This window comes from Nicotiana tomentosiformis, chromosome 9 (assembly GCF_000390325.3).
Source record: "Nicotiana tomentosiformis chromosome 9, ASM39032v3, whole genome shotgun sequence".
NCBI classification, from domain to species: domain Eukaryota; kingdom Viridiplantae; phylum Streptophyta; class Magnoliopsida; order Solanales; family Solanaceae; genus Nicotiana; species Nicotiana tomentosiformis.
The window spans coordinates 39,985,954-40,000,797 of NC_090820.1; the positions used below are offsets into that span (position 1 = coordinate 39,985,954).

A 14,844-nucleotide genomic window follows, 5' to 3' on the forward strand; every position below is an offset into this window, starting at 1 on the left:
AGTCCCTCACCATATGTCTAGTATCACCACACTCAAAACAACCTCTCTGTGGGCATGATTTCTAGAACTAAGTCTGGCCCGGATGTGTAGAATAACCGATGTAGGCACCCCGTGCAGGAGGTGAATTGGAAGATGGATGTCCAAAGTGGGTGCTCTGAGGTCCCTGAATAGCTGGTGCACTACGAGTAACCTGAAGTGTAGACTGAATTGGTCCACTTACATAACCTCCACCAGGACGAGCTGAAACTGCAGAGCGAGAACCACTAAATCCTCTAACATTTCGAGGCCTCTTGGCCTCCCTATCCTCTCTCTCTTGGTCGCGGATGCACTCCAACCTCCTAGCGATCTCTACAACCTACTGAAATGGAGTATCATTCTCCAACTCACATGCCATCCTAAATCTGAGACCATAACTGAGCCTCTCGATAAATCTGTGGACTCTCTCTAGCATTAAAACCCAAAGCAGGTGCATGATGAGATAACTCACTAAACCTCATGGCATACTCAGACATTGTCATAGTCCCCTGGCGTAATTGCTCAAAATTTGTGGGCAACACATCCCTGAGAGTATGTGGAACGAACTCCCTAAAAACATATCAGTAAATTGAGCCCAAGTATGTGGTGCTGCATCAATTGGTCTACTCTTCTGATAAGCCTGCCACTATCTATACGCCAACCCCGTCAGTTGTAATGTAGTAAGGTCAACAGCACTCACCTACACTATGCCCATAGTACGTAGAATATAGTGACATTAATCTAGAAAACATTGTGCATCCTCAGACGTTGCACCACTAAAAGTAGGAGGAAAATACTTATTATTGAACTTCTCTAGCCTCTTTTGCTCCTCCTTTGACACTACTGGGCTAACCTCAGGTTGTACCACGATCATGGGCTGTACCGGCATAACACCGGGAGCCTAATCAACATGAGCCCGCTGTACTGGAGTACGGGCGGGGGGAGTCTGAGATTCTCCCCAGCATGAGAAGTAGCTAGTGCAACTAGAATCAATCCTGCCTTAGCTAAGTGATCACGTCCAACTATGTCTTATAAAAAGGACTAAGCGGTCGCTGCAAAAATAATCCGGTTCAAGAGTCCGAAGTTGAATCTCACAGGGAACTAACCTATTTGCTACAACTTTTAGTATCGCTAATGATAAGATCGGACAATTTTCAGAGTTCAAGATTTTATTTGATAATTAACAGAAATTATTTAACTAAGGAAAAATGACAATAAAAACTATCAATAAGCAAGAATGAAATTGAATTCAAGGGTAAAAGAATCTAGGGTTATTGATTTCCCCAATTGTCGGATTAAATCCTGACACGCTAGCTATAATATCGACATAACACTCTATAAAGATGATGAGTTGTTGCTTACCGTACTTATCTCTCGATTAATTACGATAATTTACTAGAAGCATTCTCTCAAACTACTCTAGTTGACAATTTAAATTCAAGTAATTAACCTCTTAACTTACTCGAAAGTGGCGTTGTTCAACAACAATCTAATCAAGTGTTCTTTCTCAAGCAACACTAGACAACTAGACACGATTAATCAAGGGCCCTTTCAATTAATCTCAAGAAACACATAGTTGAACAATTATAGAGTAAAAACGGCTCAATTATATCAAAAGTAATCAAGACATCATCCAAACATTAGTTTCATCAACCCTAGATAACAAGTTTAGCTACTCATACTACTATGCACGATTACAATATAAAAGTCATAACCAAGAATGGAATTAAGAAGATGAAGATGAAAAACTCGTAGGAGAATTCTCCGTCTTGCTCTCTTTTTGTTCTTGCCTCCAAAGTTCTTCTAAAAACATAGATACCCTCTTTTTGGGTGAGCTGAGCTTCATATAGGTCAAGGTTAGTCGCCTCTCAAATTACAAAATTGTCCTTGGACGCTTTTTCTCGGAAGCACGTGCGCAGCCGCACATCAACCGTGCACTTTGGCCAGTTTCTGCCTGACATGCGCGGCCAGTGCGTTAACCTCCAATTGGCCTTCAATGCTCCATATTAGCTCCAAAACACTCTTTAACGTCCTCATAACCCGGACTTGCTACTGCAAAGCATAAAGTTCTTAATTAGCGTAATTTATTATCATTTAACATTCAAATATCAATAAAATGCAGCTAAGTTAGAGTGCAAATAGTAGCTAAACTACATACTTATCGCCTATTATCACTAAGGTATCAAACATGCTAAAAATGCGCGCCAAGGTCTCCTAAATTCCAGGATAGCAACTAGCGCCTCGGGTGCCTGCTCCCCAACCGGAGCTACTGGTGGCTCATCAGTCGCTGCCCTAGCACGCCCCCTCGCTGCAGCACGTGCTCCATCTCTACCTCGGCCTCTGCCCCGGCCTCTATCAGCACCGACACTGGAGGTAACATTGTCAGTAGCTGAAGCTCGTGTCCTCACCGTATGTGAGAGAATAGAAAGACAAATGATCAGATTTTGAAATTAATAAATTCCGCACGATAAGGAATGAAAGAAGTAGAATTTTCTAATAGTTTTGTAGCCTCTCAAAGATAAGTAGTATGTACTGATCCTCAAGACTTTACTAAATTTGATTAGGACTCATAGAACCTATGAACCTAGGGCTCTGATACCAACTTGTCACGATCCCAAATCCCACCTTAAGGATCGTGATGGCACCTAGTCTCTAAGACTAGGTAAGCCTAGAACATGATGAGATTAACAGAAATAACAAACTTCGCTATTAAATAAAAATTGATAAATGACATAGCATAACTGAAAATGATCAATAGCCATACATCCCCAAAATTGATAGTGCGGAGTCACAAGCTCTACTGAGAATGCACTAGAAATCTTGAAATACAACACTGTTTGGAAATAAAGTAAACAATAGCAAAGAAACTAAAGAAAGTGACTTCGAGGCCTGCAAGCGGAACAACATGTATACCTTGAAGTCTCCGCAAATCTAGTTCAACTCTCTCCCGTACGGCATGATCCGAGGTACCTAGATATGTATAAAAAAGTGCAGAAGCGTAGTATGAGTATACCATAATCGGTATCCAGTAAATATCAAGACTAACCTTGATGGAGTAGTGACGAGGTTCAAGTCAAGACACTCACTAGACATAAAACATGTGCAGAATATCAATATAAAGCTAACGGAAAACAAAATTAATAAATGGCAACAAAGAATAAACATGTGATAACAGAACAAATCCCAAACACAGTTAAAATATAAGTGAATCAATTAAAGAAAACAATTGCAATTCAAATCTTCAAGTCGTTCCAACACAAGATTTATAATAAGAATCACCCCGAGGTACCACACCTCATAATCACAAATTACAAGTCACCCTTATGACGTCGCGTGAGCTTCACATTTTAAAAATATTTTTTCCTGAAAAAACCTCACGCGCATAAGCCCCCTTATCTCGTTGCGTGTGCAACACAATGAATTATTTTCCCTTACTAGAAACACGCACACAAGCCCTCTTATCTCACTGCATGCGCATCAATAATATCACCCTTATGCCGCTGTATGTGCATCTCATCACAACACAACAATCAACGCATATCACGCGTGCACATATGCCACAACATCACCAAACATCAATACCAATGACATAACAACACATATATCCCACAGCTCAACAACAAAGTGTACAACAATCACAACAATGATACAAGGGGTACGAGGAGTGAATCAACAGTAAAATGTGCCTCATATAACAAAATAACTTCAATTCAAGGCATATTAATAGTCGAATGGTCTAAACCGATTAATTACCACACATACACCAGTGCACACACTCGTCACCTTATGTACACGACGTTTCAAATAGTACAAATAATGCAATTAGACCAAATACAAATGGGTAATTTTTCCACACAAGGTTAGGCATTTGTGAATTGCGAACACGAGGGGTTTTCTGAGTTCGCGAAGAGCATCCCTTTTCAGTGATTATAAAGTACTCTATTTCGAAGGTTTTGGTCATCTTGTCATATGTTGAGTTATGGAGCTCGGATTTGGGTGATTTTGGAGGGGATTTTCATCACATGGATTGGGATAAGTATTTTTGACTCGGTTGTGATTATATTCCATGACTCCATCTTCGATTTAGGCGTTTAATTTGATGAATCTAAAAGGGAAATCATGAATTTTTGCCTAAATTTTTCTAAAGTGAATAATTGGATTTTGAACATCAATTTGTAGTCGGGTTTGAGTGAAATTAGTATAGTTGGACTCGTAATTGAATGGGTTGTTGGAATTTGTAAATTTTGTCACATTTCGGGGTGCGAACCCAAGGTTGACATTTTGGTTGACTTTGAGTATTTGATTAAAGATTCGACCTTTATGGTTTGAGTTTGCTTCCTATGGCATTCTTTGATGATTTTGAGTTACTTTTGGCTAATTTCGAGTCGTTCAGAGGTCGATTTGAGCGGGATGGCTCTTCTAGTGCATCGATTTGTCTTGTTTGAGGTAGGTGTATTGCCTAGATTTGTTGGGAAAATTTTTCGTAATAAAAATGATATTATTTGCCACATGCGGGGGTGATGCATATATGAGGTGACGAGCGTATATGCATATTCCAGGATTAATCATGCTTGGGGGTATATTACACGATTCTTTGTACCTTGTTGGACTATGTGATTTCTTGATTTATGTTTTACTTGACTTCTATGATAATATGAATACGAATTTCCAATGCTAGAAACCATGATTTGGCTTATGATAACTTGACTAAAATTTGACGAACTAACTATTGATGTGCTAAATTCGGTCATCACTATACTTAATCACAAATACATCGCTACGGTCGCTATTCTTGAGATAATTGGATTCCATACTTGAGTTGAAGATCGCTTTTGAGATTTGTTGAGATACTTGAACAATAAGGTTCTTGAGGTTTATTGAATTGTTATTGTCTTGAAAGTTGTGATTGATGTTCATTTGGAATATTTGCTTAATCACTCTTCTTGTTGTTATCCATGCTTCCTACCTCGATTGTTATTTATATACACATGCTTGGTGAGGAAGATTGTAAAGCACGAATAGTGATGCCGTGCCATTCTTTTTATATTATCATGTGTTCATGGCACGAAGGGTGTTTCCGTGCAGGCGAGGACGAGAGGCATGCATTATATTATAATATTCTTTTCTTGTGTAGACATTTATGCTTTTATCTTGAGTTGTTATTGTTGCACCTATGTTTTCTATGTGACTTGTCATTTTTGTTCTGTATTTGTCCTTTACCTAAATTGTTGTTGTATTATCCATGCCTTCTATCTGTTTAGCTTATCAAGATCATGCCTTCCTTCTTGTTTGTTGTATCTACATCTATGCCATTTCTCATTGTTGCACTTTCATATAAGCCTTCAACCATGTTAGTTATCCATGCCTTCTATTTGTTTAGCTTATAAAGATCATGCTTTACTTCTTGTTTGTTATATTTGTATCTATGTCATTTTTCATTTTTTGCACCTTCGTATAAGCCTTCTACCATGTTTGTTAGTGAAATTTATGTTCTCCTATCTTAGTTGTTATCATTACTTCTATGCCTCCCACCTAGTCAATTACCCTTGTCCATATGCACTACCTTGTTTATTATTACTACATGTGTACTTCCCACTTTGTCGTTACCGTTATTGGCATTTCTTTTACATGGCTGGTAATGTTATGCGTATGTTTGGTGAGGATGAAATAAATGCACAAAGAGTGTTGTCGTGCCATTTGATTTGGTATCTTGAGTACATTTCTCACACTATGAAAGTTCTGGATTTACTACAGTAGATTGATGGTCATCGCTTTAAGGAAAGAATTGGTTGTGATATAGAGGGAAAAAATGACCGTGATTTCTTCTAGTAATCATTTATTGCTTCACATATTTATTCTTGTACTCTTTCCTATTATGTTCTAGCATTGTTTCTATTGCAATTCTACTACACACATTATATCAATGGGTATCTTTTAACTAAAAAGCCTCGTCACTACTTCATCGATGTTAGTCAAGATACTTACTGAGTATATGGGGTCAATTGTACTCATATTACATTTATGTACCTTACGTGCACATCTTGGAGCTGAGATGCGGTGGATGACGGGAGCTGACACTGGAGATGTACCTGTCTTCCGGATTTAGCTACCACTTGTCCCTAGGTAGGTTTAGAGTTGAATTCTGTTCATGTACATTTTAAACAGAAGTTGTATTTATTTCATATCAGTTTTTGCAAAAATTCAATCTTAGCAGCTCATGATTTATATTACCAGTCCTTGGGATATTGTATGGAACTCAGTTATACCATTTGTTGTTCACTTTTATTTTATTAGTAATGTATTGACTGTTATTGGGCTGACCCAACATGTTGGATTAGGTGTCATCACGACTAATTGAATTTTGGGTCGTGGCAGACAAATAAATCAATTAGATTTAATAGATATTTAAGTCCCTGTTAAAGAGGTACTGCATCTTTACGTTAGCATGCTTATAACGGGAAGATGAAGAATATGCCAGTAATAAAGTAAGATGTAATCATCTTTATCCTTTTAGAAGATGTAAGCATGCACATCAAAGTTACTAATTTGAAAGTTCAAATAATTCTAAACCAAAAATTACCCCTAATACAAACAAGAAGCAAAATACGAGATGGCACCATATTCTATGTAATTATCTACATATTTATGACACATATTCAGGACAATCTTTCAGTTTCATGGCAAAGTTAATATTACTATAATTTCACTGTAAGTTATGCATGTAGTAATATATAAAAATTCAATTGTTAGCTAGAATAAGGTCCATAAAACGGTATAAGCAAATGAAAGTGTACCCGAACCGGAGAAAAGATTAACTAACACTTTTAAGAAGATAAAATCCAGTTGAAGCAGATAATCTCAATTGGTAAGAGACTCGTTCTGATAACGTATTGTAAAATTGATACAAATAGAGCAATATAAAACGAAAATAGACAATAGCGAGGAGAAGCTTTTCTTATTTCATCAAGTATTCAAGTGTGTTCTTCCATGGACAAAAGGTACCCTATTTATCGTTTACACTAGATACATCCTAAGAATTAATAGGTACCTCTATCCAAGTAGTATATTGAATAAAATGTATGGATGGATTAAATACAGCCACATGCATTCACTTTATTTATAACAGAATAGAAACAGCCAGAAAATTGTAGTTATTGTATATAGAAATAAGAAATACAAAGATTATATAAAGAATAACATTATAACAGGAAAACTAAAAGAAAGTTACACTATTAGATGAAACATTTTATCCGTGCAAAGGTGGCTCCACGTCTCAAACAAGGCCCTACAAGCTAATATGCATTGTTACATTTGAATGATGCAGCAACTCTTCTAAGAGAATTTCATGAGCTCTTTAGTCTGGCCCTTGTTAGGAACAGATATCTCCTCACAGCTAGCAGCAAAACCCATGTGGTTTTTGAGATCTTCTCCTTTATCATTAACAGCAATGCTGAGCTTAGAACGGTCTTCAGGATCTGAGGCTGTAACCCTTTAAAGAATCCCATTAGCCCTTCCTTTTTCCATATGGCACGAAGGGATCCAGAGATTGTTTTTCGGGCTTTTAACTCGGCTTCATCCTCCCCATCTTCTTCGGATTCAGCAGATTGTATCATGACTTTACACCTATACCCGAGGCATATGATATGAGTAAGTTTATGTTGATGCTAGAAGAAAGGGAAGACATCAACATGCAAGATTTATAGCAGGAATAAGATGTCAAATGTAGTCTGATAATCCAATTAATGCCCAACTGAATCTTGATAACTCAGGCAATCATATTCCAATTTTAGAGCAAAATTATGTCTGACTAGGTAATTACCAATAGGAAAAAAACAGATATTCAAGTGTCCTACATGTTTGATACAACTGGGCATAGATTGTTCTATTTGGCATTGGTTGCAGAAAAAGATTAAACAGTGCATTTGGTCAAACAAGTTTATCAACACAGGATCACATCTAAAACATAAAGAGATATTCCCAGCAAGAAACTCCTTAATATGGATGGTATCAAAAGAGTGAAAGTGTAAAATGGGAAAGGAAATTGCTTGAGCAAGAATTGCTCAATGGAATCTTGCCTTATCAATGGGTATGTGATGCAGGTGGCAAAACATTTTGAGACTGCCCCCAATATGAAAGCGGAAAAAGCAGAAAGAGATTCTGGAGATGATTCCACCCCTCTTTTGCTTTTCATCTTCTCCTTCAGCATTCTTGCTTTAAATTGATCAAAGGCCGTGTACTGCACAACACCATATATTGCAACTGGAAATTATTCACTCATATCACTGAATATAATTTCTATCATTCACTCATATCACTGAATATACTTTCTATCATAAGTTGGCTCACATCAGAAAGTAAAACATGTAAATACCTGAATTGCCGGATTTGAAGTGAGAATGATAGATATTCCTAGACCATCAAATGCTTCACTCCAAGTGCCCTCCGAGAGGGTTTTCCAGAATCCCTTGGATTTCCCAAAATCGCTTGTTTGCATTCTTGAAGATGCTGTATCCAGAGGCTGCAATGACAGAGTAAAACTTCAGATCAATGGAAGAACAGAATAAAAAAGAAACCTTAACAGAAACAAAAGTAAAAAGTTGGAGCAACAAAAGCCCAGAAGGTGCAACCAGAATAGAAGACACATCCGCATCCACTGCCATAGAACCTTTCTCTACACAGTGGTTGTCAGATATGGTTTCATTTCAATAGAGCAGTACAACTTTCTTGCTCTATTAAATCCTTAAAAGCATTAAGCACGAATCTAAACTGGGAAGTAAGAGCTTCCTAGAATCCCTTTCATATATTCCAATAAATATAATATCAAAAAGACTCCCTCCCTCCATCCCTCTCTCTCTTCAATAGGCCATCCGGCTTACAAGTGTAGATCGCTCAAGTGAAAGACAACGAAAAGTATGCTTTCTTATCAGAAAGATTGATTATGCAGCTATCGAAGAAATCAATGTTTTTATTTTGATTAGTAAGAAATCAAGGTTTTTTTTTCTACAAAAGCTATAAATGTATGAGGTCTCAATGATTTAAGAAAACCAACAGATAATACTCTATGGAAAGAGAACGACATGCATGAGGTCCGTTTGAGTTCTAACCATCAACAGAAGCATGCAACCTACTTTTAGCATTTAACCAGTTTCCAGAGGCACACCCTTTAAAGACAATGATAAAAAATAACCATTCCTTTTGCCGTTTCAACTAGGCCAGGAAGCAGGCCATTAGAGCTTTAAAAGCAGAGCAATTCAGATAACCAAAACTTCATAAGTTGACTAATTGCAGGCAACCTTCTCTTCAATACTGAGAATATTAAAGTCAAGTCTAGTCATAGTAGAACTGCCAATTATGATTCACCTGGGTTATTATGACTGTAAATGCTCCAGCTACAACAGCAATTACTAAGTTAGCTCTTGTTCCGATGGATTTAAATCCACTTCTCTTCAAGTATAGTTTCTTGAAGAAGTCATATCCATAGAAGTAAATAAAAGATGAAACAAAAGACTGCACATTCTTTGTCCCAAGACCCTGGTAGAGTGAAAGAACTTGCCGAGAAGAAATGGCCTCTAACAAGACATCAAGGGTATTCCTGCACATGAAGCAGATCGATTGTCACATCAAGAGCATCTATATTCACATTTTTGTAGAATGAGAGAATCATAGGGTACAAGCTAGGAAATAGTGAACTAAGTAAATATTTCTCAAATCAGATTCCTATTGAACGAATAATACTCAATATAAGACACATAAGAAACTAAACTAAACGGCTAAGTCCATTGATCTTCAATTAGAATTACCACTATTCATTTAAAAGAAAATCTTTTCCAAGTCTTAAGTAACCAGTTCCAGGGCCTTCAGATATCATCGTCATTCCTTATTAAGTCAAGCTAGAGGGACCAAGCTAAAAACGAAAAGAATAAATCAGTTAGATCAAAGTATATAAAAACTATAAAGAGAAAACTAAACAAATTTACTGATTCAATTTCAGGTTGAAATCAATTTCCACAGCAGACAGAAACACAGATGAAACAAAACACCAATGCTTCCCACGAGGCCTTCAAAAGAGCTCATACAATCACGTTACTACTCATACTTGGATACAAAATCCGTTAGAGATATTTAAATAAACAATGAACAAGAGAGAACAAATTTCTTTAACAAAAGTAACACCATGGAAAGAAAAAACACTTACAATCATTACCACTAGGGGCGGACCTATGCTATACCGAGAGGGTCACCGGCACCCGTAAAATTCGATAAAACTTCCATGCAAGTATATATGTATGTCTTTAGAAAATTGTGATATATAAGTAGTAGGCATCTTATACAAAGCAAATTTTGGTCGAATCCAAAAGTGCACCCCGACCTTCAAATCCCGGGTCCACCTCTGAATGCCACAATGTGGGACAGAGCTACGCAGGAAATAGTGGGAGGGACGCTACCAGATATGTCTGTATGGATACATACGTGCATATATATGCACATACATGAGGGAGAAATTGGTTTATTGAAGAATTTAGTATAGACGAAATAAACATTATATCTATTTTATATATCTTTTTGGAAAAGGATCGAGTTATCAACCTATCCTTCTACGAGCCAAGACCTGCTTTAGTCTACAAATTGCATAATGCAAAGCTCACACCATGCAGTATTTAAGGAAAAAATGCACATTAGCCTAAAACACTTTATGTTTATGGGAGACAAAGAAGATTCCTGGAGAGCATTAGCAGCCCCTCAAGATACAGTGTTGCATTGTGAAAGTCTCTTAAAGTAGATCCACCTAATTAGTGCATAGCGCACACAAGCGGCCACTGCCTCTGCCTTTTTTTAAAGATATGTCGGTGTCTCGAATAATCTACTGGGTAATCTGTTCGGTCCACATGCTGCCTCCAATTTTATGAAGTCAAGCTGGCTGGTCCATAATTGGCATTTCATATATAGGCTCCACCAAATCCATAGAAAGGTGGGTGTTCTACAAATTGGGGACTTATCGCGCATCAACTCTAACTCCAATCAAATCATATTTAGATCAAACGCAAACTATGAAGAGGAACAAATGTGAAATTTAGGCATCTGAAGGTACAACGGTAGAGAAGAATAATAGTTACTTTTGAAAAATAATGGTACTATTATTTTTATGAAAGTTGCTTTCATGTCAGGTATCTCAAGGAAATCCTCCAATTTAAGACGAAATAAACTTTTTGACGCTTCTTTTATCTTCCTGTAGAATGTAGTGCAAATCAGTTCTTAAGAATCGGCATCCAACATAATTTGCATTGAAATATAAAGAACGAATGGTGAGATCTATACATGTAAAGGATCAATAGCTAGAGGAGACATGTTTATCTTCCATGCGTAGCTTTTCGCCACAGTTAACGCTCAATCAGGAGTACTTTAAGCACCATTTCTTTGGTCAGAAAAGCGACAACCCCCATTTCGCTTAAAGCGAGAAGCGGAGCGCTCGCTTTTTTGAATTGAAGCGGAATTTTAAAAATAAATATTAAAATAAATATATCATTTGAATATTAAAATATACCATTCTGTTAAACACTGGGCAGCATAAAAACAGTGAAAGAAGAACTGGGCAGCATTTCAACGAAGAGGAGAAGAATGAGAAAGAAGAACCAAAGGGAAAAAAAAAATTTGCCAGCATTTCGCTGCTATTTGAACGCTGAAACAGTGAAAGAAAAAGAAGAAGAAATCACATACCTGTTGCTGCTGGTCGTATGTTGAAGTTGAAAAGTGTACAAGACTTGGAATCCTAGTCACCTCTTTCTCTCTGATGCTGATGGTCGTATGTTTTAATAAAAGAACACCTTTCTTTTTTAATTAAATAGGTTGGCAGGTGTTTAAAACAGAGAAGCGCTCGCTTCGGTCGCCTCCTTCTCGCTTTTTAGTGGGAAGCGCACGTTTTTGCCTACCTGAGTCGCTTCATATAGCAGAAGCGGTCATAGGCTCGCCTCGCTTCGCTTCTCGCTTTAAGCGAGGAAGCGACCGCTTTTCACAATCCTGACAATTCCACTTGTACACAAAATAAACATGCATCTTGTGTTCCGATGGTATATACGACTACTAACAATAGAAATGGACTATGTTCTCTTGTAGCTAAAATTCTAATTGACCACAAGATGTGCCAAAAGCACAAATGGTATCTGGAGATCTCGATGTATGAAGGTGTTCACATAAAACACCACATGTTATCTAATGTGGGAGGGACCTCTTGGGTTGTGATTTTGACCACCATTTGACAATCAGGGGAAGACCTAGAATTTTCACTAAAAGGACTCAGTAAAGGTAGCGCAATGGTGCTAACAGCATTGGAACATGAAATCTCACACTAACCTTGAATCTCTTTAACCATTACTCTAGAGACAATCCTCGTAAACATATATAGGCCTCAACCCCGCCCCCCATGTTGATAATAACTCCTTAAACTGAATCATGTGGCATGTGCATTCATTAAGGGTGACCGTTAAGGAGCTTTTTGCACTCTAGCTTTCGCAAGAAACTCAAGCCGACCACCAAGTCAGAATTTTTGATTGAATATTTTGAGCTCTTTTCCAAGTTAGGTACGTTGAAAGAGTAAATAAGCAATGCCAAAAATACTTTGACAACTTGGTCTTCTTTGGTTTCAGATTTCGATTTCTTTTAAATATAAAAAGTTATCATTTTTCAAAACAATAGATGACTCTTAAAAAGTGCATCAAAGGCATATTTCTGTGTTAGAAAAGTTTTGATTTTACGTTTCATTCTTTATCAATTCAGAAATTGACCATTAAATCTTTATATTAATTATGGGTAAAATGGAGACGATTCCCCTCTAACAATTTACTTCAAAAATGAATACACAGATTCCCAGAAGTGGCAAAAAAAGAGAGGGTGATTTCTTTTCATCTGCCTAAGCTTTGGTTGCCAGAGTTACTGGTATCTGTGTTGGTGGGAGGTAACATACCTGGTGGAATAGTCGAGGTGTGTGCAAGCTGGCTTGAACACTACCGTCATAAAAAAAAAATGTATACACAGATTCCTATATATTCGTTTTTGCTATTTCTGAAAGAGTCACACAGTCATGCTTGCCCATGTTTATGAATGATTTCCTCTAAGCATTCTCCATGCAATTAGTAATTAGTAGTATACATTTCATTCAATGGGTTTGGCAACCCTTGAGATAATTTCTCCTTTATTATGTGTTGACTTTCTGCCAATCTTCCCCTCCCCCCAAACCACCGGTTGGCTAGGACATCATGGAATCCCGCTGGCAGCTTATCCTTGAGCTTCCAAAGAAGCACTAGTTCCAGTCCAGCCTCCTTTCTGATTTGGAGAGTTGATGATGTAATATCGATAAAGGTTCCACACTGTCAGTCTATCAGACAGCGAAATGGAGATGAAGAAGAAATTTATAACTTATGTTGGAGACCAGAAGCTCTAACCTGCTACATCTTTCTCAACTTTTAAACAGATGCCATGCTGTTTATATCCTCAAATGCCTTGCTTGACAACCTTCTCCTTTGGTGCTTTTCAGTTCCAATCTCATGTAATACCACCCCCTTTTTTATCCTCTCACCACTGAGGCTCAATATTTCAGAATCAACCGGCGGAGAGCTCGAAGGTCTTAAAAGTCCTCAACAATGAGCTCTACTTCAGGCATCAAAAAGGTTGACAGGTGATATAAAATGTGGATTAAGATCCAAACTTTATCACTACATCAGAACCCATTGAAACCTTGCTACCAAAATTCATCAGGAACAAACCCTTCTCCTAATTATACTTTTCTAGGACAGTTAGAAAATTATCCAAAAGTAATCTATATTTAAAAATTTTTGTTTGGTGTATCCGATCTCCAAACCCTTGAATAAAAACCTATCAATAAACTAACCAATTTAATGAACTACACCTCAATCTCAAACTAATTGTGTCAGCTATATAAACCGCCACATTCGTTCTGCTCTATTCAGACTCATTTCACTTCAATATACAGGACCAAATATAAATGTAACAACATCCCAAGTCTCCCTAAATGGGGAGGGCTGGGTAGGCTGACTGCCAAAATATGATCAATTGTCTGAACATTCAATGAAAAGTCATACTGTCAAGACACATTATACGACAGATAATTACACTATTAAAAAAAACCCGAGACGATCAAAAATTGTGTTCGATTCTCCGTGCAATCCCCTCCCCCATTTTCCCTTTAAAACAAAAATTAAAAACAGAGATAAAGAAAGAAAGGCAAAAAAATATCAAAGAAAATAAAACACAGACCTGTATTTGGCCTGCCCATGAGCTCGAAGTTCAGCTTGATATTTGCTCTTGCAAGTATCCAAAGGATATAATATAGTGGTGCTTAGCAAAGATCCTACCGCACCAGAAGTTGCCTCAGCCAAAGACTCCATATTTAAAGCCATAATAGAATACTCTTTATCTAAACAACAGCAAAGAATCAAGAACAAGTAAATTTAACTGAATTTTTGAAGAAATCTTTAGGGAAAGGAAGCAGATAGTGGTGGGATTGAGGTGCTGGCACTTCGCCAGAAAAGTGGGCGTGACAAAGATTGGTGTCGGAAAGATTAAGTTGGGGTTTTTAAGTAGGCACATTGGGAGTCGGAAACGTGATGCGATGGACTTGTCACTAAGGCGCTTTTTGGCCTAAGTGCATATATCTTTAATTTTGATTAATTAATTTAAAAAATACTTCTAATTATCAATTATCAAATTTTTAAAAGCTATTTTTAAGCGTATTTTTAAAAAAAATACTTTTCTAAAAAATACTTTTCAAAAAATAATTTTGAAAAGAAATTATTTTTTTCTGTTTCTCCTAAAATA

At 37.2% G+C, this 14,844-nt stretch overlaps 1 protein-coding gene across 1 annotated transcript; it reads right to left on the minus strand.

Moving 5' to 3' along the window:
* Positions 1 to 7,099: 7,099 nt before the first annotated feature.
* Positions 7,100 to 14,602, minus strand: LOC104094516 (peroxisomal adenine nucleotide carrier 1-like). The gene is made up of 5 exons (XM_009600468.4): positions 14,284 to 14,602; positions 9,376 to 9,607; positions 8,387 to 8,533; positions 8,091 to 8,251; positions 7,100 to 7,638 (listed from the first exon to the last, which is right to left on the minus strand). The coding sequence occupies exons 1-5, from the start codon at positions 14,424 to 14,426 to the stop codon at positions 7,359 to 7,361; spliced, it is 963 nt and encodes a 320-aa protein (XP_009598763.1). The 5' UTR covers positions 14,427 to 14,602; the 3' UTR covers positions 7,100 to 7,358.
* Between the last annotated feature and the right edge of the window lie 242 nt (positions 14,603 to 14,844).

What these genes read in the sequence shown, in the direction of transcription:
- LOC104094516 (XM_009600468.4), bottom strand. Translation starts at nt 14,426, where the DNA reads ATGGCTTTAAATATGGAGTCTTTGGCTGAGGCAACTTCTGGTGCGGTA. An exon ending in TTACAGTCATAATAACCCAG is followed by an intron (nt 8,534 to 9,375) that starts GTGAATCATAAT and finishes CTGTCATTGCAG; the next exon opens with CCTCTGGATACAGCATCTTC. An exon ending in CTTCAAATCCGGCAATTCAG is followed by an intron (nt 8,252 to 8,386) that starts GTATTTACATGT and finishes GGTGTTGTGCAG; the next exon opens with TACACGGCCTTTGATCAATT.